The following is a 26764-nucleotide window of genomic DNA, read 5'->3' as shown; positions in this document are numbered from 1 at the left end:
TTGTGGGAAGGTCAACACTTAGATGAGCAATTGGTGTGTGAGAACTGACATCTCAGGACACCAACAGGGATACCTTGGAGGAAGCAGGAGGGTTTGTGGGGAGAGAAGTAAGGCTAGAGAAGCCACTAGGTGCAGAGGAGGAGGACACATAGAGGGCCCAATAAGGCTAGAAGAAGGCATGTAGTTTGGCTACTGGGTCAGCATGGCCCGGAGAAAGCTCCTGGGTAGAGTGATGCAATATGGGTAGATGCTGGATATGAGAAATAACGATGTGAGTGCAAAGATGGGTCCTGGCACACAGGCAACTGGGGAGTCTGGGGAGAAGAACTTGAGGTCTGCAGTGGGTCTCTGGCAGACTCTGCCCTCTCACTGTGTCTTGGTTGTCACAAAGAAGCCTGGGTGTGAAGATACCCAAGGCTATTTCTGGCACCAGCTACCATCACACATAGCTTCATACTCCGTTCTCTTTCTGATTTGCAGAAACACTGATGGACACAAGGACAGCCACTGCAGAGCTGGGATGGACAGCCAATCCTGCCTCTGGGGTGAGTATCACACCAGCATCCTTCAGACCTACGGGGGATGGTCCTCAGGCCATAGAGTGGCTGGGATGTGCAGGGCTTTCCTAGAGCCGTACATATGGGGAGCAGTGCACAGAGAGAATGCTGGGTGCACTGTCTACCCAGAGAGCAGCACCACAGGGTCTCAGACCTGAGCTGCTCCCTTGTGTATGGTGTAAAGCATCTCTTGGCTCAGGCCTTCCAGACAGCTAACTCTGAGGCAACACAAGCCATAGATGTATCAGAATGGAGACATTAAGGCTAATGCCATTGTAGCCCATCAGATAGCAGCAGTGCCCCATAATGCTGCAGGGAGGCCAAGGACATGAGGAAGGGGCTGGTGGCTAGAAGGACTGGGGCTGTCTTTCACCTGGATACATGTACCTGGGCAGACCCTGTAGCTGTGATGAACAGCTTTGTGATGCTCATGGTTTCCTGTGAAAACCACTCATGATCATGGATGAGTGCATCTTGCATCTTAGTGTGTTTACTGGAGAGATCAAAGGTCATATGTAATACAGATCTGGCCATGAGGAACCACAGGGGACAAGAAGTCTAAACAAAGAAGGTTCATGTGAGGTGGGGGGTGGGGCGTGGCAGGTATAGCATGGAGGGCTTGGGACAATGGTCTAGGTAGGAGGGTCATGAAAAGGCACAAGGCACAAGTCTATGCGTGGCATGGTCGAGAGTGTCAGGATGAGCTGGGGTCGATTAAAACATGGCTCAGTCAGAAGGAGGTCCTTGGGTTTTTAATCTTCTAGGAGGTGGAGAGATCTGGGCTACAGGGTTAAAGGGCCATACTGCTGACAGGGCTGTGGAGAACTGTTGGGAGAAAGGCGTGGAAGAGGCTCCTTTGCCTATCTTGGGTGTATCAGAAGAACCAGATTAAAGTGCTCTACTGACAGAGCCCTTTGAGAGGAGTGAATGAGGGACCACAGTAGGAGGGAACCATAGAAATGGTGGACCACAGTAGGATGGAGGGGGATCTGGAAGATGCTTACATGTCCTGCACAGTGATTGGCTGGCTCTGGCCTTAATGATAAAGGGAGAGTACAGATGGAGGAGTAGGCTTTTCTTCCCACACAAGGAATGAAGTCAGGTAGAGCAGGGTGGCCCTAGGTTTCTTTGACCCTTGCCCTTGACTTTCTTTGTTTCTGTGTGTGTATCCTACAGGGGATTTTCAGCACGACAGGGCCTCACCTTATCCTAAGAACTCCACATGTGGTAGATCAATGATCCTCTCAGTGTGCACTTCCCAGGGCTCTCACTTCCAGACCCTACCCTTGACTCCTGTGTTTGCAGGAGTATCATGTCTTGGGTGGTGATGAAGCTAGCAGTCACCAGAACAGTAAGTGAGGACCTAGCAAAGGCTTCTCACCCTGGGCAGGTCCAAATGCTGCTACAAATACTGTGGGCAACTAGGAGAAACCAGCCCACTCCATCTGGGACTTCGTGCAAAGCTGACAAGATGACCAATCTAGGTTATCCTAAGATGCCCGAATATCCAAAGTTTGTTCCTTTTTATATATCACGTAATTGTTGGCTGCCTTGCATGTCTTTATAAGGACCATGTGTGATTTGTAGGTTTCCCTTCCTTGATTTCTTGATTTGATTTTCTTTCCTTTTCTTTTTGTACACAACACCTGTCTTCTTGAACATTCTCTCTTTCCCAAGGAAGATGAGGGAAAGTCAAGCGGTGCCCTTTAGAGATGGCAGCCGTCTGGGCTGCTCGCAGACTGTCTCTCCACCCCACCCTGCTAGTTCCTGGTGCGTCACCTTCAGTGCATTTCTTCTAGGGATCCTACAGGCAGGTACATAGTCAACGGATGCTCCAAGAACCTGCTGAGCCTGTCTGGCTTATCGCAGCCAGTGGGATGGTCAGGCTGGTCCTTGGCCTAGGTTGCAAGGGATATCTCAAAGATACCCTGCTTCCACCCTGTGCTCTTTTCTCCCCTCCCTCTGTTGTCAACCTGCATAGAGGCTGCCATTGCTGGTAACTCGCCAGTGGGTCTCGTGTCCAACTTCACATCTTGCTTTGGATGCTCAGGGACTCATCTGTCTCAGTGCAGCCCAAGTAGAACTGCTCCCCTCCCCCAGCCTTCTCCTTTTTTCACCCACATACATAGGCCTACAGCTACCCCAGGACACAGCAAAGGCTTCAGATCAGGAGTGACTCTTGAATCTTTTATCCTTGTCAGTCCTCTGTTTACTTGGCCCACCCTCAGGGGTTCCTCTGCATCCCAGTTCTATTGGACCCTTTCCTGCTCTATCATAGGTCTAGGTATCAGGGAGGTTTTCACAGCAACCCCCAACACCATTTTAGCATTCATATCTCTCTAGGTTACTATTTGATTCCTGCCTAACTCATCACCCTGCTTTCTAGCGAGATCATGACTTCCGGGGTATAGAATCTGGTGTATTTGCCCACCACCAGAAACTGTATCTGCTTCACAAGCTGGTCTAATGTATAGCTGTTGTAAGTTTCTGACTGTACAAGTGTCAGTGGCACCACTCTTCAAGAGAGGAGACACAACAAGAAAGAAAGAGCACAGTGCGTGGGAGGAGGCAGGCTCAGCTATGACAAGCTGCCTTTGAAGTGCTTTTAGGGAGGTGCATTTGGCCTCATAGGGCTCCATTCAAGTGAGGTGGAAGTGCCCGATGTGGCTTCAGTGTTGTCCCCACCACCACCAGGGGGTGGGCAGACGAAGATGGCAGCTAAGTGTTCTGGCTACATACCTACACAGAAGGGTCAGACACTGAAAGATGAGGCCTAAGAAATGGCCTGAGAGGTAGGAGGAAGCCGAGAGGAAGAGGACCTTTTATTGACACTAAGGGGAGAGTGTGTCAAGGAGGAAGCGGAAGTAAGAGAGGCAAAGGCTGCTGGGTACAGAATGTACCACTATGTCTATCTGCTAGGACACTGTTGGTGACCTACATGGATGGTTTTAAAAGGTGCCAGGGTAGGAGGCAGCAAGCAGGGATTAACTAATTCATGTCAGTAGGAGGTAAAGTGAGGGAGACTGGCAATGAAGAGTGGTGAAGAGAGTTTGGGACATGGAGGACATGAAAGACTGGGGACACATTTGCCTTGGAGGGGAGCAGTTTTTATTCTGTTGAAATCCAAGGACAGAGATCAAGGTTTCTAGAAAGATCAATGTTCTCTAGGTTGCTGAAGGAAGCCATGAAATGGAATCTATTCTAACTCCATACCTTCTGTCTGAGGTAGGGATTGAGGTTTTAGACAGTGAAGTTCGAAGCATGAACCTTCAGGAGGTGGATAACAGTTATATCAATGGCTACTGACCCATTGCAGAGAGGCCAGGAAAGCTCAGAAGGAATATGGCTGAAGCTAGGGCCAAGCTCTGAGTGAAGGCCAGCCATGCATTTGTGTTGGGCCTGTCTCCAGGGTCTCCTTCGCCTGCTTGGCTCTCCCTGGAGGAGTTATGACACTGGATGTACTGCCAGCTGCTCTGAACAGGTATAATGGTGGGGTTGGATGGTGGAGGATCTGAGGGCAGCGGGAGGCTGTTGGCATCTTATGGACTAACTGTTGTGACCAGAGGGAGTCCTAATGAGGCCAGGGAGCAGGTATGTGGGCGCATCTGTGACTAGAGTAGGACCGGAATCTGTGGCCTTCTGTCAAGTCTTCTGTCTGATCAGCCCTTCTAGGTAATGAGGTCCAGTTTAGGCCTGGGGAGAAGGAAGACTGCAGACCTAAAGGCACTTAGGCCATTGGAGAAGCTAAAAAGCTGTGGACGGTGGTTTGTATCTACCTGGGACCCAGTGGAAAAGACAGTGGACACAGGCCACTTGAATCATCTCTCTGTAGTCAGTGAGCCATCAGTGAGTGAATCAAGCTGCAGAAGGCAACTGGGTGGGGTCATGATGTAAGGCCAAAGGGAACTATGGGATAGGTTTGTCCTGCCCTAAGGAGGGATCACCCTGTCCTTCCCAAGAGGGGAGGCAGCTGGCCCTGCAATGGATGCTGTCCATAGCACATGGCGGCCCATTGGGCTCCACAGAGAAAGCCTGAGAGACTCTTGGGTTGATGTGGCTCTTGGAGTGCCTCTGCTGTTGTGCTTGAGAGCTACCTGGCTCACCACCCACACCTAGCACACACACCATTTGTACTGTTGTTCTGTTCTTAGGACGCTGACTTGAATGTTGCATGTCAAAGTCAGAACATATTTATGCCCTAATTCTAAATATCGCTTGGTATTTAAGCACTCCACCTTTAATGTAAGGCTCTGTTTAATCAAAATCACATGCTGCCTAGTAAACAGAGGGAAAAGGTAAAAATTACACTATAAATAGACAATGCCAGGGGCTGCTGAATTCCCTCTAAAGGACTGTGGCTATTTGAGGATACCCCCGTGAGATTTTCCAGGACCCCCTTCTTAAGCTGGGAAGACCCTTCCTTTGTCAGCCCCCCCCCCACAGTGTAGAACCCCTGAGCAGTGGTGAGGTGGGTGATCACTACTTTGTAAGTGGTGGCCTTTATGGTGGCCATAGTCAGTCCTGTCTCTAGGTGCTGCCCAGCCCCCTCCATTTTTACCTTTCTCCCTGACCTTGTGCCCTGCGTGTAGCAGCTCCATTCTGTACCCACTGGAACCCTCCTCAGTGTCCCTCCTACTGTAGCTTGGAGATCACAGCACAGGGCTCTTACAGACTGCCATAAGGAAAGAATTTGCCCGTGTTTCAAGGCCCAAAGCATGATTCTGCTTTGACCTGTGTCCCTGGTGCCAGCCTAGCAGGGCACAGGCACCAGGAATGTTTGTCAGCTAGATATGTGATACTTCTTTGCATCTGTAACCCAGGGCTCTGCACTAAGAGATGCCAGGACAGGTTTGCTGTAACATGACAAAGAGTTAGGTATAGGCCTTGCAATAGCCAATTTGTCAACAGAGAGCTAGTTAGCAATGCAAATAATGCTACCTCTGAGGTGAGCCTGATGAAGGGGAACCAGCATCCAGAAGGCACCTTTCTTTTCTAGGCCTGGCTGCAATCAGTTAGAGGCAAATCTGGGTCCCCCTGACAACTGGGCACATTCAATTGCCTTGTTGGAAATCTAAGCCCAAAGTCCCTTTACTCCCGACGAGCTTGGGCAGGCCTCACCTACTATTGCTCCTGTGCCATGGATCGCCTTCTTTGTGTCAGTTCCCATGTCTATGAGATGTGAATCTCTAAGAGTGAATACCTATGTAAGTTTTCCTCTTCAAGGACTTCTCTGTGGGCTTTCAGACTCCACGGGCATCTACGCTGCCTCTCAGAATCACCTTCATAGCCAGTGGCATGTGGAGTTGACTATTTTAATACTATTTAAATATGCATGTATATTCGTATGCATGCATTTGTATATGTGTGTGTATATATGCACCTATATGTCCCTGTGTTTGAGTATATAATTTATATGTATATATGTCCATGTGTATGTATGTATATATATTTGTATATGTGTATGTCTGGGTATGTGTCTATGTGTGTATATCTGTGTATATGTGCATATTTCTACATATATGTAATGCATATTTCTATGTATATGAAATGCATGCCCATTTATCTATCTTTACATTTCTGTATGTGTATCAGTGTATACGTGTATGCATCTGAATGCACATGTATATTTAATTGTTTACATATATGCCTGCATAGATTTACATGCGTGTGTGTACATGTGTCTGTGTATGGACAGATGAAATTAATGAGTTCCACCGAGGCCTCTTTAGGCACTTCTGAAGTGTGCTGGGAAGATTCTTGAACTCACTAAGCTTCTGGAGCCGGTTGCTGAGGAGGGAAAGACTCCCATCTGAAAGTCTACATCCGGCCATTAACTCCCTGCACAAGCTGCAGGCTCATATGGGCCTTTCCCACACTCACTATCTGGCTGTCGAGATGTGGACTGTCGGGGCTACTCAGCAGCTGGGCTACATCCTTCATCCTCAAGGCACTCTTGCCAGCTGCCTCTCACGAGACTGAGGAAAAGAACACCCGGCAGAGAAAGCCACTCCAGTAACTGCTTGTCTCTTTCAAGGCCAAAGAAAATTCTGGGTCAGTGGGTGACAAGCCTGTAGAGCAGCAAGCCGAGGCCCCAGGCCATGGCATCAAATCTCACAGTCCCACTTGGCTAATCCCTGCCTATGTGATCAGGGCCTGCCTTGTAGACTCCCTCACCTCCTCTGCTCTGTTGGGTCACAGCATCACCCAGGATGTAGAGTAAGTAGGTAAAGAAGTTTTCTTTGGCCCTTACTTAGAAAATACTAGCCTATTATCAGGCATCTGGAGGGCTGATTTTTTTTTTTCTCTTCTCTCACTTTGATGACTCACGCCTGCTAATTAGGACGGAAATGCCTGAGCTGAGTTAGGGGTCGGTCCAAGTAAAATTTTGTAAATGGAACTCCTCCTGTTTGACTTTGGAGACATACCAGGAGCAGGAGGGCAGAGGGTGGGGCCGGTTGTGCTTTCTTCTACTGTGTGTTGGTCTGAGGGGGGCATGTGGCCTGGTGGCTGAATCAGACTGGCACCTCCCCTCAACATGCACTTTACCTTAGTCAGGGCTTTTGGTGACAGTGGCAGAAAAACACAAACCAGTCTTGGAGGAAGCAGCCTAGGTCAAGAGCTTGGATGGTCCAGGTGGCATAGGGCTATAGCTTGGAACAGTCTAGATCTTGGGGGTGAGCTGACCCTCCTCAACACCCCGTCCCTCACCTGTTGCTTTTATCCTTTCTTTACGATCTCTTCCCGCCCCTTTCTCTTGCTTGTCTCCCACAGTATTGGGTATTGGCTGGATTCTGCGGCTTCTCTTTGTCACATGTCTACAGCAGCTCCTGTTCTTTATCCTCTTCCAACTGTATGGCAAGAAAGAAGAAACTCCAGCTGATGGCCCTTTAAGCAGAAGCTCTGCCATTTATTCTACTTGGGCCTAACTGGCTTGGCTTGGACTCTACCCACCCTCAGACAGAGTACTTTTTGCTCACATTCAGTGTTGAGATAGGCCCAGGGGAAGTTTGAGGACGGTAGGGAAGGAAGAAGTGGCTCTCGGGGCATCAATTCCAGAAAGGCTATTAGGTAACAAATAAGAGAAATTTAAAAACAAATAAACTTATTTTTAAAACAAATACACAACTCTGTAGAAGAAGCCTGTGTGGTCCAACCACTGGACTTTCCCCCAGCTCCATCTTACTGCTAAGGACATTGAAATGAGGAACAGGTGATGTTTCACATGGCTAAACAGTGGCCTGCTGCCCTTTAGCCTCTGGTAGGCGGATCTTCTGGGGCACAACTAATGAGATGCCTGCTTAGGACAAACGACAGATATGAATCTCGGAAGGCTCAAGCTGAGTAGCCCATGAGGTCGAGTAATTCGAGCTCAGTGTTTGAAAGGCTTTATTTTTCTCACAGTGCGAGCCATGAATGGAATCCTCTCCTTAGCTGTTTGTTACCCAGGAATTAGTGTGGCTTTCTCAGGCAAGAGAGGCCAGCCCACTGCTGGTGGCCTCTGACCCCCTGATCTCTCCCTCCTCCTCCTCTCTCTTCCCCTTCCCTCTTCAGGTAAACCACTGAGCTAAGTCAGGGCTCCCCACCCTGTGTCTCCCACCCATTCTTTATCTTTTTCTCTCTCTACCAAAAGGCCTGTAATTAGGAAACATTAGCAGGCTCAAAACAGCTTTCATACCTGAAACATCCTCCCTAATTGCACTCAGCCGAGCTTTTCCCTGGCTATTAATGTCACTTTTATGAAGCAATGAGGAGCAAAACAGCCGAGGCACTTAAAACATTTTTTTATATAATATGCGTCTTTTAGGAATGGAAATTTAAAATCACCTGCCTGACAGAGACAGTGATAGACAAAGGCATTGGGGAGCGGTGGGGGGGGGGGAACAGAGGGTGGGGGGGGGAGGGGGCTCAAGACTAGAGCCGGGAGGTAGAGCCTCCACCAGGAGATGGAGGGTGATCCAGAAAGTTCAGAATCTGCTTTCTAAGGGAAGAGGCCAAGAGGTCTGGTGAGGTGGAAAAGCTGGTGGGCACCAGGTGGAGCCTTGGGGGAAGAGAGTTGGGCTAAGGACGTGTGTGTGTGCGCGCGCGCACGCACGTGCATGTATGTATGCGCACTCGTGTTGCGTGCATACTAAAGGAGAGGATGAGGGTGTTAAGAGAGCCTTATCTCTAGTTTATTGGACTAAGGAAGGAACTTTGGGAGTTGGGGCTTTCCAGATCTTGAAGTCACACTGATTTCCTTTCCTGCCCTTAGAAATGCCTCAGTGAGCCATTCATCAGCCTATTAGGTCTGTCCCAAAACTCCAGAGCTCACCCAAACCCATCTTTCCCTTTTTTGGAGAAGATGTGGCCCCAGAGAGAAGCAGTTGCTGGAGTGGTTCCAAGGGTCAGGTTTCCGGAGCACCCAGGCAGGTGGGGGTGTAGGTGTCCCTTTCCCAGGCCAGGCCTGGCTGGTTTGCACCCTAATAGGCTTAACTCATGTTGATTGGGACAGATAGGTGCCTTTGGTTTTCTCTCAAGCCCTCTGTGGAAAGGTCCTTCTAGCCCTGAAACTCTTCTGCAAATGGCATGGTAGCCTGAGAACCGATTGCCAGCCAAGGCCACTTAGGACAGTGGAAGAAAACAGGGTGGATCAGCTAGCTCGTCCAGCCTCTAGTCCCAGCGACTCAGATGAGAAGTCAGAGTGAAGGACTATGAAGGTTATGCTGAGTTAGGAATTAAGAGAGGAGTTGGGGAGGAAAGCTCAGTCAGCCAAGTTCCTGACACACAAGCATGAAGGTATGGGATTGGATCTGTAACATCCATGCAAAAAGTTGGACTTGGCATGTCTCTGGAATTCCAGTGATGAGGAGACAGACACAAGAGACACTCAGGCCTTGCTGCCCAACTAGTCCAGCCAAGTCAGCGAGCTCCAGATCCGGAGATGGACCCTGTCTCAGTAGATAAGGCGGAGAACAATTGAGGAAGGCAGGTGGCATCAACCTTTGGCCTGTCCACACATGCAGATGCACATACACTTGTGTACACATATGGGTATATGTACACAAACATGCATATATACGTAAAACACACACACACAGACACACACACACACACACACACACACACACACACACACACACACACACACAGGCCTAGAGAAGATGCACAGGAGCAAACAGACGAAAGTCATCAGAAGAAAGCTGAGGACTCTGTGCGGGACCCCAGGAAAGAGGGCAGCTCCCCCATGAAACTTTACTTTCATTTGCACACATTGTATTTCTAAAGCAGCAAGCCCCAGGATTTGGAAGCTGATGTTCTGGGATCATTTCCATTTCGTGCTAAGGTCTTTTAAACTTCTCTGGACCCACTGTACTCTGCATTTATAACACGAGCGATATAAGCATTTATTTACAGCGTAACAAGGAAGATTAAATTTTGTTTACCTTTTGTTTTTGTAAAGTATAAAGCTCAGGGCACTACTGCTTGCTTTGACTAGTACCGGCGGCAGTACTGACTCCTGTTAGAGGGGCTTAGCTTGTGTGGTAGGAAGGAGATAAACGCTTCAGCATTTCTCTTAGGCTGTTTTTTCTTGCATAAAGGCCAGAGAACACCCCCTGTTATTGATAGCAAGATTTCTGTTAACTCCTACCACTACTGGTCACCGTCAGTTAAACACTGGCATGGTGTAGCAGGTTCCAGGGTGGCCTGTATCACATCCCTGATTCTCACCAGGACCTCGAAGGTAGGTGACAGTTCTTCGTTTTTCAGTGGTGTCCTTAAATCTCAGAGTCATTACTCAAAGTCAGAGCACTGAGACCGACCCCAGGCCTGTCTGACCACAGAGCCCACTCTCGTTCCTGTGTCTCTGGAGGGGTGTGGAGAGGGAGTTGAGGAAGAATCATAAATGCTTGAGGCCAGTGAAACAGGAGATTTGCTACTACAGCCTAAAGAGTGGTTACTTGTTGAGAGTACCAATTGTGTCAGTCTTTTTTCTTTTTTAAGCAAACTTAAAGGGACAGTTGGAGCAAGTGATTTTGGCAGAAAGGTTTAGGGGCAGAGGACAGCAAGTCTAGTTGGAACACAAGGTGGGATCCTGTGAACCCTGGCCAGAAATCCAGAAGGAGATACAGGTGGTGTCTGAAGATGGCAGGACCTAGACAGTGACGGAGGGTCACCTGTGGGCCAGTTCCCATCCTCTAAGCCTTGGTCATCATCACTCAGAAGTGAAGACACTCAAAAAGGGAGGGCTGTGAGGGGGAACTTAGCGAGCTGCTTTGCTATTTGGTGGCCTCTGTGTTGGCAATTGAACTCTCTCTCTCTTCTCTCTCTCATGTGTGTGTGTGTGTGTGTGTGTGTCTTCACCTCCATTCACTTGACCCTGCTTCATCATGATGGATGAGCAAGTCTAAGCCATGTCCCAGTGTCACAAGGGACAGAACAGTCAGTGTGATGTTAAGAGTAAGGATTCAGACTTGTCTTGCTGACTGAGATCTCTGCTTTGGATCCTGCAAGGCCAATGGTGATGGATTGTATTTGGATTTAGGTTCAAACAATTAATCCATTATGCAACAATGAGCCAGTGGTGACACATTGGACAATCTTGGAGGTTATTGGGACCTGTTTTCACATCTGTGCGGGGCTGCAGATGGAGAAAAGACCGGGATGATCTTGGATATTTAGAGTGGTCTAAGTGCAAGCCTTGGATGATGCTGGTGTCCCACCATGCCCTGCGTGGTGCTGGTCTGAGGGTATCTGAAGTTATGGGCTCAAATTGGGGAGCTGAGTTTTCAAAGAGACGCTGGAAAAGGTAGAATGTATTTAGTGGGTACTGATGAGCGATCTTGTCATTCAAGGAATGTTTGTGGACCAAGGCACCTTAGTGTAGAAATAATCCAAAGCCAAGTCTACGAAGCAAAAGAATGAGATAATTTTTCTCAGTGGGCATCAGACGCCTCTGCAAGCACCCTGGCACCGAATCCCAGCAGCCACAGTCTCAGGAAAAATGTACACCCCCAAAGCAGGTTATAGGTGGCTGCATTTCCATCCACTTGGGGGAGGGGGAGAGCAGACTGGAGGAGAACCATCTTTCTTCCCAGGCCAGATTTAGTTCACTTGTACTCTGAGAATGGGAATGAAGCCAAGAGCCCCTCCTTCCTTCCAGGGCTGGCTCTCCTGTCTCCAGGATACTTCCAGGCGGCTGGCTATAGCCAGCATGGCCAATGTGCTATGAGCTCACAGAATGAGAAGCCCATTTTCTCTGCCTGTGACCCAGAGTGATGGACCAGCTTCAGGCTGGCCTCCGCTAGGCATTCTGAGCACCAATCCCTCCAAACCGAAGGGAAATGCCACTAGTCTCTCCAGAGCTAACTCTGCCCTCCATCAGTGACACTAGGGCTTGAGTCAAGCTCTATTAGGCAGCTGGGGCCTGGGGCCTGCAGCTCCCGCCCCTGCCTTGTCGAACAAGGCCGTGTTGGGTAGCAGTGCGAACCACATTCAATAGACAGCTTAAGATAATCACATGTGTGAGGTACTGGGATAATCGTAGCTGAATACCCTGCCACTGTTGCCATAGTGACCAGCCAAGCACTGGCTCCCCCTCGTTCCCCTCCCCCCTTCTTTCTTGTTTTCTGGACCTTCTTGTTATAGGGGTGACTGGTGGGGTGTGGGGGTGAGTTTGGGAAATGGAAAAGAGGAGGAAAGGAGGAGGGTAGACCCTAGAGGGCCAGACCATTATATTCTCTTTAAATCCCCCAGCTGGAGGTATTTTAAATCTCAACAGAGACAGAGAGAAACAGTGTCTTAATCCCCAGCTCCCCGTGAATTATTTAAAAGGATCCTGTCAGAAGGATGAATTTGTCACTGTTGCAGTGTCAACAGCAGCAGCAGCTGTCATAATGGCTAGGGACCCCACTCCAGGCAGGGCCTGGTATGCCACACTGCTACCGGGTGGCTTGGTCCCTTGTTGTGGACCAGATGCTTGCCTGCGGTGTCAGAGCTCTCCCTGATGTGCTGGCAGACCCTGGGGAGTGAAATGTGTCAGGCTACATAAAGATGCCTGTCAGCTGGACCTCAAGCCCTCTCTGGTCATGTGGTGGCTCCCATAGCATGGGGTGGGGATGGGGGGTTGTCCCTGAACTGTGAGGGAAACTCTCCTTTACCCAGAGTAGGGCAAAGTCAATCCTCATTTGCCCTTGGTGAGGGAGGACCATGGCCAGCACGCCCAGCTATACGTAGGTTCACACACATACACACATGTGCACATACACATATGATCCTGATGGAAGTGGATAGACACCAGGATAGACAACCAGGAAGGCAGGAGAGAGCTGCAGATAGTGTCACATTGTTGAGTGAGCACCAAGCCCACCAAGCCTGTCTCAGCAGAGGGCTGGTATCCATACTGAGCAGTTCCCCAAAGGCTGTGACTTGGGTGTTTAGGCGCATCCGGTATAAATTCTGATCTAGTTCCGGGTTGTGCAGAAAGCAGGTCTTCCTTGGTCCTAGCCACCTTCCAGCCTCATTTCCTCCCAGTCTAAGGCTCTTGTAGCCATGCTGGTTATTCTGGTTTTCTGGGTAAGCACCAGGTACCTGCTGTGGGGAAGCTGCTATTGTTCCCTTTTGGGCAGTGACTCTTAGAGCCAAGCGTATTTGTTAAGCACAAATGACCCCCCCTTTCAGCATCAGATGTACTCACTCACTTGGGACTTTCCTCTCTCACCTCTTCATTTGTACACCATTTAGGAGTGGGGTGACACAGATCCCTTTGAGTCACCCACATTCCTGGAACCCCTTCCCCTCCTGTAAGCAACCCAGTCAACTCACTGGTTCCCCAAGATGGACTAGGATAGATCCATGGTTAGTGTCCCATCTGGTGTAAATAGCTGATTCGCTCATATCTCCTCTGGAAAAGTCATATGGCAAAGTCATGCAGCATTAAATGTTATTAGCGAGGGCGTGAGGAGACAGAGGCAGAGGCAGAGGCAGCTGTGAACGGAGGCGGGGCGGCCGCTTCAAATGGATCTTGTTGCTTTTAGAGGCTGCAGCGGGGTATCATTTTGTACACAGTCTCTGTATTCTAATTCTGTCCCCCTCAGTCCTTTGCTCTTATGCACTCCAAAGAGTGTATCCATGCTACGGCTCCAGGGTTCAAAGAGTTCCGTCTTGTGCCACCCAACATCAAGTTCTTTTAAGATGTTGGCCGTAAAGAAACGCTGTTCTGTGAGCCAGCCTCCCTTTCAGCACACTGCGTGGACTATGGTGATGTGTGAGGGGGCCGCTCATATCATTCCCAGCCCAGCACATCTGGGAGGTAAATTAAGCATGTTGGGAGGTGAGCTGGAGCGCTCGGGCCCTCAGGGGAGCCATTGGAGGAATGTTGCCTTGGTTGGTTGGTGTGCTAAGTGATAAGTCCCTCTGGGCATGTAGGACTTGACGCCCCAAGGACCACATTTTACATTTTCATTAGCCCACTAGCTTGTCCAATCTCCTAGCTCTTTCGGGCTTAACCTAGTGTCTACTCTGGAGCTTCTTTCTTGGAGTCCACACTGATTGGTGAGAAGCTGGATGGTGGTGGCTCTGGCCCATACGCTGTCCTAATGGCTCTGTGGGCTCCTCTGTGCTTAATGAAGTTGAATAGTGCTGGAGGCATGTTCAGAGAGACAGCCTTCTCCCCTGATTGGGCAAGGCCATCACATTTCCATTATTGTCCCACCGGGCACAGTGGCAACGAGTTCTAGTGACAAAGCAGCTTTCCCTAGCAGCAGGTGATGCCCAATTACAGGCTGCTTGTGTAGACCCAGAGCCTCTGAGCTGTGTCCGTTTTCGTCTCCTGTGATCCAAGCTGGTGAGGACAGGGACCCACTGAAAGCCTGATTGAAAGAAGATGGCCTGCACTGAAGTAGGCTCAGAGGAAGCCTGGGAAATTGTCAGTGGAGAGATGGGCTGCTGCCTGTCTCCCTGGGTCTGTACAGAGAGGGGGTTGGACCTTTAGTTCTTACATTCTGCTGAGCACAGGGTAGAAAAACTTATCTGGGATCAAGATGGCTTCCACACCTCGTTGACTCAGCTAGAGGCAGGTGTTAAGGTCAACACAGTAATGATGGCCATGGCCCTGCTAACTGTAATTGCTGGTCGTCAGTAAGTGGTAGTTGCTGAAGACTCTACAAGAGTTACTTCCATGACCTCTGAGGCCTCTCCACACCCTTCAAGGAAAACAATATTTTACAGGTGAAGAAACTGAAACTCAGAAAGTTGTTTGTGGTCACAAGATTATATGGCTAAGCATAGGTGAGGAGGCCTCTTGCCCCTGGCCACCTCCTAGCCTCCTTCCGGTCTTCCTGGACTCTGTGTCCTTATAGCCACACTGGTATCCTGGCTTTCCTGCCTTGTACCAGGCTACTCACTCTGGAGATTGGTTCTTGTGTCTGGAATGGACCCCCCCCGGCCCCGCCCCTGGCCCCAGCCTGGCTGGTAGGTATCATTGAAATTTCAGAAGCTCTTCCCAGCTACCTCACTCACCGGCTGCCACTGCTTATCTCTCCACACATTCTTAACAGCACAGAACTCTACGTGACTTTGTTGCATAACTTCCCACAGAAAGATTCAAAAGGAAAAACATTTATTCACCCCAGGTAGGACACCAATAACGGACTCCCAGAACAATTTCACCCAGTCAGTTCCAGCTTGGTGAACTAATAAATTTACTGAGTTTACTTATAAGAAAATGAATACGGAATTACAGGAGAGGGTGTGATTCCATAACAGCTGCATCGTTAAAAGCCCCTGTCGCCATGGGTGATGGTGACTCACCCAAGCTATACCTCTGGAGCGCTATATCGCTCGCAGGCAATGCCACCCAAGAGTCTCCTGTCCCCCAGCAGTTCGCTACTGCTTATGTAACACTGGGAAGGGGCCTTAGGAGTCCTGTAACTTTCCTGAGTTCTCATCTTCCTTAGCATCCTGGGTCTTATGAGCTTCTCCCATCCCTCCAGGGGAAGGGTTTCAATTGAGAGGTAGCGATGCAGCCGCCTTCATCTTTGTCTTATTTGTGTGCTCTCTGGTTCATGGTGTTACAATATAAGGTTCACAGGGGCTGAGAATTTGTCTGTTTTCTGGTGCGTCACCAATACCTCAAACGCTGTTTGGGGAATAGATGGGTTCTTTAGTTTTTTTTTCCATTCTTGATTTAAGAAATGGGAGTTCATTTAGTTGGGCACAGTACAGGTTTGAATAGCTGAGATCTCGTCAAGGCTGACAGAGGCAGAAAAGCTGATTTTTAACAATTGTGCACGTGTGGGCCTATATGAGTAATGTGAATATATGTGTATGCATATAGGTGTTCATGTGTGTGTAGGTGTGTGGAAGCCAGTGGCCAACACGGGCTCTCTCATTGAACCTGGGGACTCATCAGTTCAGCTAGACTGGATGGCCAGTGAGCCCCAGGGATCAGCCTGGCTCTGTTTCCCTAGGTCTGGGTAACAGGTGCATACAGGCATATCTGGCTTTTTAAGTGAGTGCTGGGGATCCAAACTTGGGCTATGCAGCAAGCACTTGGATAACTGAGGCATCTTCACAGCCCAAATTTCAATGGTTTCTGTCCTGGTTTAAGTAAAAGTGTTCAGAGGAGGTGAGCCTCCCCAGCAAGCCTTCTAAACATGGCTTGTGGAGGTTGCTAGGTTGTGGCATCCTGACGGTTGGTAAGGATTCTGGGAGTGAGGGAGGGCATTCTAATACTCTAGGGAAGGGTATCACATCCTTCTAGAGTGCCTCATGCCGGCCTGTCTTCAGAGTCAGAGTGGGAATGGACCACATTTCTTCATTTCATTGGACTCTATCTTTGACCAGTAAATACTACTCCTTAGTCTGGCCATTATTCTTAGCAAAACTGACTACGAATGCCCTTTGCATGCTTCTAACCCAGAGATACCCTTGCAGGATAAAGAATGCGTCAGTGTTGAGAGCCCATTCTAGAAAGAAATGTAGATGAAATGGTGGGAAGAGCTTGTGGCAGTGGTCTTGAAAGGGGAGAGGTTCATATGCATATATGAGTTTTGGTGTCGTTTTGGACATGCCCCCCCCCCCAGAGAGAGAGAGAGAGACAGAGAGAGACGGAGACACAGAGAGAGAGACACACACACACACACAGAGAGAGAGAGAGAGAGAGAGAGAGAGAGAGAGAGAGAGACAGAGAGAGAGACAGAGAGAGAGACAGAGACAGAGACAGAGACAGAGACAGAGACAGAGGAGAGTCTTACAATCAGCTTAACAGCAAACAGTCAATGTTCACTGTTCAAATGTCTGAAGAAACCCGGGAGCCCTTCCAGCTCTGAGTTCCAGTAAGCAGGTGAAGCAAACCCAGAGCTTGCAGGCAACAAAAGGTGTCATTGCCATTCATCAAAGTCATAGTCTGAAAGCCTGAGCAAGTATTTTCTAATGGGTGTCATTGTTTTCTTTATTATGCTTATCTCAAGGACAGATGAGCTATTTGCATCAATAATAGTGCCCTTTGAAAGGATGTTGCTGGCCTGTGTGATATGCAAGGTAGACTAGTTCTCCTTATTTAGCATGGCATGGTAGTACTTCCCAGTGAGGGATCAGTGGTCAGGGAGGCAGATCACACTAGGACTTCATTTGTTGCCTCTGTCTTCCAGCATCTTTTAAAAATGATTTCTTTGTTGTTTGCGATCATAATATGATTACATCATTTCTCCCCTCTGAGCTCTCCTGTGCTCTCTTTCAAATTCATGCCCTCTTTTCTTTGCTGTTGACCTGCTCAGTCCATATAATGCTCCTTGGATGTACATGTGTTTTCAGGACTAACCATTTGGTATTGGATAACCAATTGCTGTGCTCTTCCGTGGAGGAAGACTATTCCTCCTGCCCTGAGCACTCCGTAGTTGACTCTAGTTCTTTGTCTAGGCTTGAGGCTTTATGAGCTTCCCCAGTTCTACATTAGTGTGACTATTGGTGTCTTCCTTGTTCAAATCCTGTTTAGGCAAACATGTTAGTGAGACTTAATGGTGTAATGTCTGACATTTCTCAGGGGCACAGGATCCAAACAAGCTTCCTGTTCTACTGGCTCGTACAGTCTGTCTGCCTCCTCTTCCATGATGATCACTGAGTTTTGGGTGCTGGAGTAATGTTGTAAATATGCCAGTTGGGACCAGGCTCTACAACTCCACATTCTGATTGATTGAGATTTTCTGTAACGGTCTCCCTCTGTTATAAAAAAGGTTTTCTTAATGAGGGGTGGGACTACATTTATCTGTGGGTGTAAAGATAAATATTTAGAGTGTAGTTAGGGCTTATTCTGGTTTTGGAAAGTGGTAGTGGTAGGCTCTCCTCCAAGCTCTATGACTTCATTTGCCCTGGGTAGTTGACTAGGTTTCCAGTGCCAGGAATGATTCTCTCTTGCTGAGCAGGGCCTTAAATTCAATTAGAAAGCTGTTGGTTACTGCCAAGGTATAGATGCTGCTACTGAACCCTGAGGTCTTTTATGCATGCTGGCCGTTGTTGTGATCCATAGGATTTATACCTGTGTAGGATTGTTGACTGCCTCCTTTCTTTGGTAGCTTTCGTGGCACCTTCTGGTACCATGAACTCTAGTATGTTTTGAGGACTGGGCACTAGGAGTACGGTGAGGGACTCAACACCATTCAAACCCTTTATGGGTATGACCATAGAGGAGATGGATTTATGTTTTGAAAATCCATAGGAGTAGGGAAGTTAAAAGAGTAACTGGGAGAGTCATTGGGAGGGGAGAGAAGAATCAATGGCAGAAAGGTGAAAGGAAGAGAACACTGGATAGAGGCATCACAAAGGAGAGGATAGAGGAAAGATTTGATAGTTAATCCCCTCTGATAAGCAGAAATTACAGCATTGGAGAAAGAAGGGAACAGAGTTCTTCCTAGGCATATAGAATTTGACACCATGTGGACTCGGTGCTACGGAGAACAAGGTGAGTTCCAGGTATCTTCAGGCAATGTCCAGCAGGCAGCCTGCTCACTATACAAGCCTGAGCACTAGGGAGCTGTAAAATTGGTGATGTACTCCATGGCAACTGAATCCTTGCATGAGTAAGGTCATCTAGGATACAAAATGAGGTGAGTATCCTAGAGATTCCTGGATAGAACACCGTTGCATGGCACCAGTGGTGCGAAACTCCATGCATAGAGTGATGTTGTTGCTTTTGGAAGTGAACTAATAAATCAGTCAAAACATACTTCCCTGTCCTCAGGGAGCTCACAGCTCAATAGCAGAAACCAAAGTCACATACGCAAAGCAATTAAAGACGAGTTGGAAAGAGCGTATTACCAAATGTTAAATTGTGTGGGATTAAACTCACCCCCTGCATGAGGCATTCTGAAAACCAATCACCATGCAGGTGTAAGCTGGGGACATCATCATGGAGGAAGGGGGGGGCTGGGACTCCTTGAAGGAGGGACTGTAGAAAAGGCAGTCCTGCCATGCATCTGCCACCTGACTTACGTACAACTGTTACAGAATGTCCTCAGTCTACCCACTTGCTACAGATCTCGGCCCTCTTGAATGGTATCCAGCCAAGTCTGCCATTCTTTGACTTTGTATAGTAGAGGAGATCAGACGGTTGCCAAGAAGGCAGAATAGGTGAAGGCGTTAGGGTCTGTCAGAACTTCATCAACAATACCAAGAAGTGGGCATGGCTTCTGGGCCTGAGTGTGAGAGGAAGTGCTCTTGGATTGGGCCCTTGGCATCTCTTGCCTTATCTGTTGCCATTGTTTTCTGACAAAATAACAACAGTAGTGATGATAACAACAAAACCAAACAGAAACAAGACAGGCCGTGTAAGCACCAGCCCTAGGACAGTAGCTTTGGGAATGCAAGAGAGAGGCCAGATAGGAGCAGTAGCATTCTGTATGAATGGCCGGTTGTGCTTGGACTTTGTGGACATAGTTGGCCTGATGACTCTCTGACTGGTCTCCAGGGTGGGAAAATCTCATTTTAGGATAAGATCCTGAAGCCAAGAGTCTCACCCTGTCTTTGAAATACTTTTAGGTACTCCCCAGGTCTCTAATCCCAGTGACAGGGATGTGTCCTTGGTTACCTGTAGCCTCTCCAGATGCTGCCTTTGCCTCCATTTTAGCATCACTTGTTCACACAGAAACAAGATAGACTGAAGGAATATTTGGTACTTGGTTTAGAATATGGATTCTTAGACTTCTTCTTCTTGCAACACCATTTGGCCCAGAAAAATTTATGCGATCCTGGGTACATAGGACAATAAATTAGGCTTGCAAGCCAAACCAACTGATAGCGAATCACGAGGAAATTTATTTTAAAACAACTCTTTGTCATTTATATATTCTTAGCATTTATTAAAGACAAACAAAAGTTTGCACACTCATGAGATGGGTATACTTGCATATTTTATAAATGAAGAGTTAACTGGTAGTGCAGGACATGTGGCATCTTCAATATTTCAAGGTTATCAATAGTTCACCTTTATGATTCACATCAATGCTGAGAACACTGATTCACTTAAATCCAGAGTACTAAATTGCAGAAGTATGTTTAGGGCCATTTCAGAAGTTACAGGAAATTCTGTCCCAGTCACAAGCACAACTTCACGTAATGATTTTATTTTTAAAAATGAGACTCAAACACTTACCTGGCAGGGGAGATACCATGATCACGAAGGTGGTTTTCTCAGGGCGAGGCTTATCCATTGCATTCCAGATGTGCTGACCCCTGCGATTTCCCCAAATGTGGGAAACTCGGCTGCATAATTTGTGGTAGTGGGGGACTGCATTTGCGCTCTCCCCTGGAAAAAAGAAAAAAAGAAAAAGAAAAAAAAATGAGACTCAAGTCAGCAACTCAAATAGCAGTTTTAACAATTAAACATCCTAACCCAGTAGAACTCAAAGACGTACTGACTTGATGCATGCTGAGGAGCGATGGTAGGAAAATATTAAGTCTTTGTTTTCTGTAATTAAACCATCATAGCTTAATTAATACAGCCCAGAACACCCTCACGTGCAGTAAAAAGCACTACTGTTTAGAGCATATGATTGGCTGAAAGCGGAGCCGAGGTGTTTGAGTTTGCTGGCCTTGCTTGGTGTGACATGTGCAGAATGAAGGGTGCATACTGTGTGTGCGGAGTCAGAGCAGCTGAGAAGCTGTGTGCTACAGTATGTTGAGCACGGCCAGAGACATTTTGGACTCACTACATGTTGATTTTGTGTTAATCTTTGGTCCTTAACTATTGCTAATTTGTGTGTGTCTCTGTGTGTTTGTGTATGTGTGTGTGTGTGTGAGAGAGACAGAGAGACAGAGAGACAGAGACAGAGACAGAAACAGAGAAAGAAAGAGAAATACATGCATATGACCCACTGTTTAAAAAGCTGGAGTACGGAAGGATAAAGGAGTGGGAATTCTGGGTACAGGGTATAGAGCAAATAGAGGCATGGACTGCTGTGGGCATGGGATTTGTCAATGACACAGGCCAAGTCTGCATTGTTGGAGAGTTGAGATATCAATTGCACAAGAGAGTAAAGTTTGTTTTTACTGTAATGATGTATGTAGTCATATGCTATGGATGCACTCATTTTAGGCATATAACTAAATTACTTCAGTAAATTTTCAAAGTTTGTGATCATCATGCTCCCATCCCAGAACATTCCTGTCAACCCAGGAAAGAAGATCCTCAGTGCTCATTCGCAGTCCTCCCCAGCTGACGCCCCAGGCCCAGTCAAAAAATTCTTTTCTGTTTGTTTGTTTGTTTGGCTTTTCTGACTATATCGTGTGCATAGAATCATATAAAATGTGGCCTTCTGAGGCACATATCTTCCTTTATTTGACATAATGTTTTTGAGATTCACTCCTGTTCTAATATGTATCAGCAATTTAGTCCTTTTCTGTTCCAAACAATATTCGATTACATCAGACTTTTTTTTTTATGCATTTTCCACTTAATGGGTGTTAACAAAGGTCTTCAGTCACATTAAAGAATTAAATTGAGAGATCCAAGAAGAGGGGTATGGAGAGGGATGGGTATAGAGAGGTTGGCATGCAGTGAAATAGGAAGCATACTCCACAAGTAGGATTTATAATAATCGTTGGTGAGCAATTCAATCTCAGTGAATGGCTCTTCATTCTGTCATGGCTGTGCAAATCTTCCTGAGCTCCCTGTCAGTAGATCCTGGGATGGCTTACTGAATGTGATCCTCAATGGGATGTCTACCTCTGAAGGTGATAATGGCTTGAGTGAATAACTATGTACATATCTGATTTTATACGTGAAAATCTGCCTGAGGAATGATCCTCCAGGCAGAATTGCAGAGTCCAAGGTGTGAGTGGCTGTGATTTTTTGATAAGTAAAAGCAAGATTTTTGAAATAATACCATTTTGCCCTCCATCCAGAATTTTTTTCCTTAAAAATTTGTTTTTAGTTTATGTGGTTGCCTGCATGTATGTATGCGCACCACATGTATGCCAGTGCACAAGGAGGCCAGAAGAGGGCATCAGATCTTCTAGAACTGGAGTTAAAGATGCTTCATGTGCTGTCCTGTTGGTTCTGGCAATTGAATCCTGATTATCTGCATCATAAATAGTTGTGAGGGTTTTCTTCATCAAGTTTTATCTATTTCTTTTCTCTTTGAATATAATGGCTTCTATCATATCCATTTAAAGAGTGAAGAAAATTGATGAAGTTGAATTTGTCTGGCCTCTTGTTTTGTGTTATTAGTGTAGACAAATTATTCCTGTGGTTTCTTTTGTTATTTTTATAGTTTTGTTCCTAATGTTTAACTCAGATTTATTGGGAATTTGCTCTGGAGTTAATGGGTGGAGGATGGGTGAGCTAGATTTTTCTAGATGGTTACCCAGTTACCCAAAATTTTGAATTACCGTCTTCCCACTGATTTGAGCTGGCTAACATCCTCAGTGTTGAAAGAAGCAATTGCATCAAAAATTTAAAAAGATGTTATCAGCTTCCATTTCCTGGTATCTTCGCAGTCACTTCCTTACCAAGACTTGGCACTGCATCTCTTTAATGTCTTGCCAATCTGGTAAGCCACCCATCGTCCTTTGCTGCTGTTTAGTTGGAGGAGAGAAAAAAAAAAAAAACCAGGAAAAACCACAGTAGGGGCTCAGAAGTGGAGGCTGGGAAGTGGCTGTGAACAGAGAAGTTTTGGAAATCCACCCTTGGGCAGTATAGGTTCATGGTAACAAAACTTAGTCCTGCAAAGGAAATTGAGCATCTCTTCTGGCAGACTATCCAAGGGCCATAGAAACTTCAGGCTTTTTAAAGGGAAGGCAAAGGAAAACCAGCATTTCTAAAGATCTGTGATGCTCAAAAATAGTGTGAAAAGATGTTCATGGGGCACATGGACCCTTGGATCTGGTCTATTCACTGTCAGTGAGAGTCTCCCTCAAAATACCTCTCCCATCTCCACATGTCTCCTCCTCCATCCCATCGTCTTTGTCTTTCATACCTGGAAGTCAGTGATCTCCAATTGTTCCTCCCGTGCACTTAAGCCTCCTGCCAGCCTATTTCCTACTTTGAAATATCTTCTAAGCACTGAGCTTTGGTCACCTGTGTGTTCCCTCTCCAGAATGCATCTGTGTTTTCTCCACTCAGGCTGAGACCCAACACTCTCATCATGTCCTGCCTTCCACCAGCTTTATCCCCACCACTCCCACTATTTCCAGCTTTGTAAGACTTTTTGCCACACGGACTTTATCCCTGAATGACCCCAGCTGGCTTTTTCCTACCTCAGGGCTCTCTCTGTGTGCCTTCAGGGCACAGATGCTCTGCCCATTTCTGCCAGGCCAACTCCTCTCTATCCACCCTACCCACTTGGAGACTCTTTTGAGAGACTTTCCTGTATTTCCCAACACCCCCTTTCTTGGCACCTCATAACCTCCCATTAATTAGCACAATTGTAGTTATTTAGTTATTTTGGTAGTGTACTAATTTCTGTTCCTGTTTCTCAGTCCTAAGCTTCTCATTGAGGTATCCCCGGTGGCTAATGGGATGCCTGGCATAAAGCTGGCGTTTAGAAAACACTTTCCACTGATGAATGAATGAGGTTTTGTAATAAAGCAAGGAGACTGATGCCGCGTATCATCAACAAATAACAATGTTTGTCCCTCCCTGCTGGGAATTCCAGCCCATCCTAGTCTGTCTCATGAACCAAAATCTTCTCCTTCTTTCAGGCCCTCCCCATCGTAATTGCTACTTACCCCGGAATGGAATGCGTTTGTCTTTCCTGTAGCCCTGTCTTCTCTCTTCTTTTCCCCACCCCCACAGCACCAGCTGACAGGAGAAGAATGGAAGCAGGAGAGAAATTAATGCTTGGCTCTGTAGTTGTAGTCTCCTTCCCGCCCCCCACCAAAACCATAGGGAGCTATTTTCCTTTCTCTCCATTTCTTTCTACTCTTTCCTTTTGAATATACAGCTCTAACCCCTCTAATTTGATTTGATCGCTCCCTTAGGAGCTGTCAGGGAATCAATTAGATCTGTAGAATTTTACAACTCGAGGTCACCCAGTATGATTCCTCATTTTACAGATGAGGAAACTGAGGCCCAGAGAGGTTAATGTCTGAAACTATTACCTCTGCTGGGTCTTACCACGCTAATCAGTGTCATTTTCAAAGATGGATGTTCTCCTGTATCCCAGCTTTGTGGAGTGAAATCCTCCTTCTGTTTATGTCAGGAAGGACCATGGGAATGGCCTTGGCTCTCAGGTGACCCAGGCAGAGCTGAATTTGTGTGGGGTGCTGAGAGCAGACCTCTGCCCTGAATGGGGTCACCATGCTTCACCTGGGCATCAACCAAGCGGGCCCTGCCTTTACCCTGAGACTCCTCTAGAACAATGGATCCTGAGACCTGGTGGGTTTAAACAATTGCAGAACACTAAAAGAAAGCCGCCTCTCCTTCCAGACTCATGTCAGAACAGCAGGGATAATGTTCCGGAATGGTGCTGGGAAGGGAAGGAGGCCTGAAAGCCATCTGAAATGCTGTCAGCCACTTTTCCCTCATCTATTTGCTTTCTGGTTTCCAAAACCCAGTCAAGCAGAACAAAACTTCCACAAACACATTTAAATAGAACATAACACAGTCTTTAAGAAGGGGGGTGGGGTGGGGTGGGAGTGGCTCCTCCACATCCAGAGATGGATAAGAAATTAAGCATAACCCAGGTGAGGTCTGACAGCGTGGATTAATACTCCACATGAACTATAGAGCAGAGTGTTTGCTCAGCTGGTGGCCCTGCCACTGCCCATAGGAACAGGCATATCCTCATGTGTACATAATATCTGTTCGGATGCTTTTTCCAGATGCTGAATGGCCCCTATGTGCTGTGGTTCTGTAGGGGCCCACCAACCACTAGTGGAGTGGGATGGAGAAAGGGTTGAGCAAGTGGCAGGATGGGGCCTGCTGCCCAGCCTGGGGAGTGTGAGCTGGAAGCTGGGAGGTGTTTCAGAGTTGAAGTTACTCCAATAAAGACAAAAATGGCAGCCAGGCGTAGTGGCGCATGCCTTTAATCCTAGCACTCGGGAGGCAGAGGCAAGTGGATCGCTGTGAGTTCGAGGCCAGTCTGGTCTACAAAGCAAGTCCAGGACAGCCAAGGCTACACAGAGAAACCCTGTCTCTAAAAACTAAACCAAACCAAACCAAAACAAACCAAAACCAAAACAAACAAATAAAAAAGACAAGAAGAGCATCCTAGGTCAAATGCACAGCATAAGGCTAGAGCTTGGAGGTGGAAGTCACTGGCAACTTTGGCAATGTGGTTGAAATCTTGATATTACAAGTTGTGCAAGAAGAGGTTCTGGGTTGGGGGATAGGACCTGGAGGGGACAGGAACTCCACAAGGAAACCAATGGAGCCAACAAATCTGCATGCAGCAGGTGAGGGGCCAGGGGAAGGGTATGCTGCAGAGACTGATGCACCAACCAAGGACCATTCATGGTGTGGACCTAGACCCTCTGTTCAGATGTAGCAGATAGGCAGCACAGTCTCCTTGTGGGTCCCATAATATGAGGAGTAGGGGCTGCCTCTGACATGGACTCTGGGACCCACTGGTTGATCATTTCCCCTTGATAGGGCGGCCTTGCCAGGTCACAGAGAAAGAGGATGCAGGCAGTCCAGATGAGACTTGATAGGCTGGGGTCAGATGATAGTGGGGAGATCTCCCCCTTTCTGAGGGCTAGGGGAGGGGAGATGAAGGAAGGAGAGTAGGATCAGGAGGAGACAGGGAGGGGGCCTACAATCAGGATATAATGTGAATAAATTAAAATGTAAAAAGTAAACCTGAAAGTTTTAATTATGAAAAAAAGAAGAGGTTCTGGGGACCACAAGAGTGGTTACAAGGAGCTGGGGATGTAGCTCAGTTAGCAGAAAGCTTGCCCAACATGCATAAAGTCCAGAGTTCCGTCTCTACTACCACATAAACAGCTGTGGTAGCAGTTGCCTGTAATGCCTTTGGGGAGGGTAGTTGCAAGAGGGTGACATAGCAAGTTTAAGATCAGCGTATGCCATAAGAAACAGAGGAGGGGGGGGCATAGCCAGAGTGATAGAGAGAGGGGGATGGTACAAATCAAAGAACAGGATAACAGATGGGGTGTTTGTTGCTTTATGGGAAGGCTGAGACTTTATTTAGGCAGAAAATCCAGATAGGCCTTTGGCCTCCAAGGGTTCCTGTAAGGAGCTCACCAGAGATTCTGCCTGGGGCAGGAATTGGTACTCTGACAGGGCTGAGAGAGCCCAACAAGCCTGAATGTATAGGTCAGTGCTCTAGACATCCTCCTATTATCCCCTCTACCCTTGATACTATATGTCTTATTTTGTAGCCTAAGGAGGAAAAGCTCCTTCAGTAATCAACTTCCTTCCTCCCCTTACTTCTTGCAGAAATTACCCTCTAGAAGGTTTTAGGCTTCTCAAAGCGCTATCCTCCCCGCCGCAAACACCTTCTTCTTTTCTCTTATAATCATGGAGGAATTTCATGATGTCTTATTAGCCAAGAACTGGAGATAACTGAACTGAATTATGGGACTCTTAAAGAATGTGATGTAAATGTGCTTTTCCCTACTCTTCCTCTGATACACGAAGAGTGTGAAATATGAATTCTCTTTTACAATACGAATCATGGGTGTCTCTCCCAGAGTTAGCAATGGTCCTTCCTTTCTACGTGCTATCCTCCCACATTGCTCCTCCATCACACCTCAGCTTGATTTAAAAAAAAAAAAAG

The 26764-nt window shown here is 47.3% G+C and overlaps 1 protein-coding gene and 1 non-coding gene across 2 annotated transcripts in view; both read left to right on the top strand.

Moving 5' to 3' along the window:
- Positions 1-26764, top strand: part of Ephb1 (EPH receptor B1) — a 442640-nt gene that overhangs the window by 131122 nt on the left and 284754 nt on the right. The window contains exon 2 of the mRNA XM_051140120.1: positions 481-545. Within this exon, the coding sequence (XP_050996077.1) occupies positions 481-545 (65 nt within the window). The remainder of the gene's footprint in view (positions 1-480; positions 546-26764) is intronic.
- LOC127184460 (U1 spliceosomal RNA) lies at positions 20174-20337 on the top strand. The gene has a single exon (XR_007830110.1). It is a non-coding gene; the product is annotated as a U1 spliceosomal RNA (small nuclear RNA).

This window comes from Acomys russatus, chromosome 32, assembly GCF_903995435.1.
Source record: "Acomys russatus chromosome 32, mAcoRus1.1, whole genome shotgun sequence".
NCBI lineage: Eukaryota > Metazoa > Chordata > Mammalia > Rodentia > Muridae > Acomys > Acomys russatus.
Note: the sequence above shows the minus strand (reverse complement) of the source record. Positions and strands in the feature narration are given on the sequence as shown.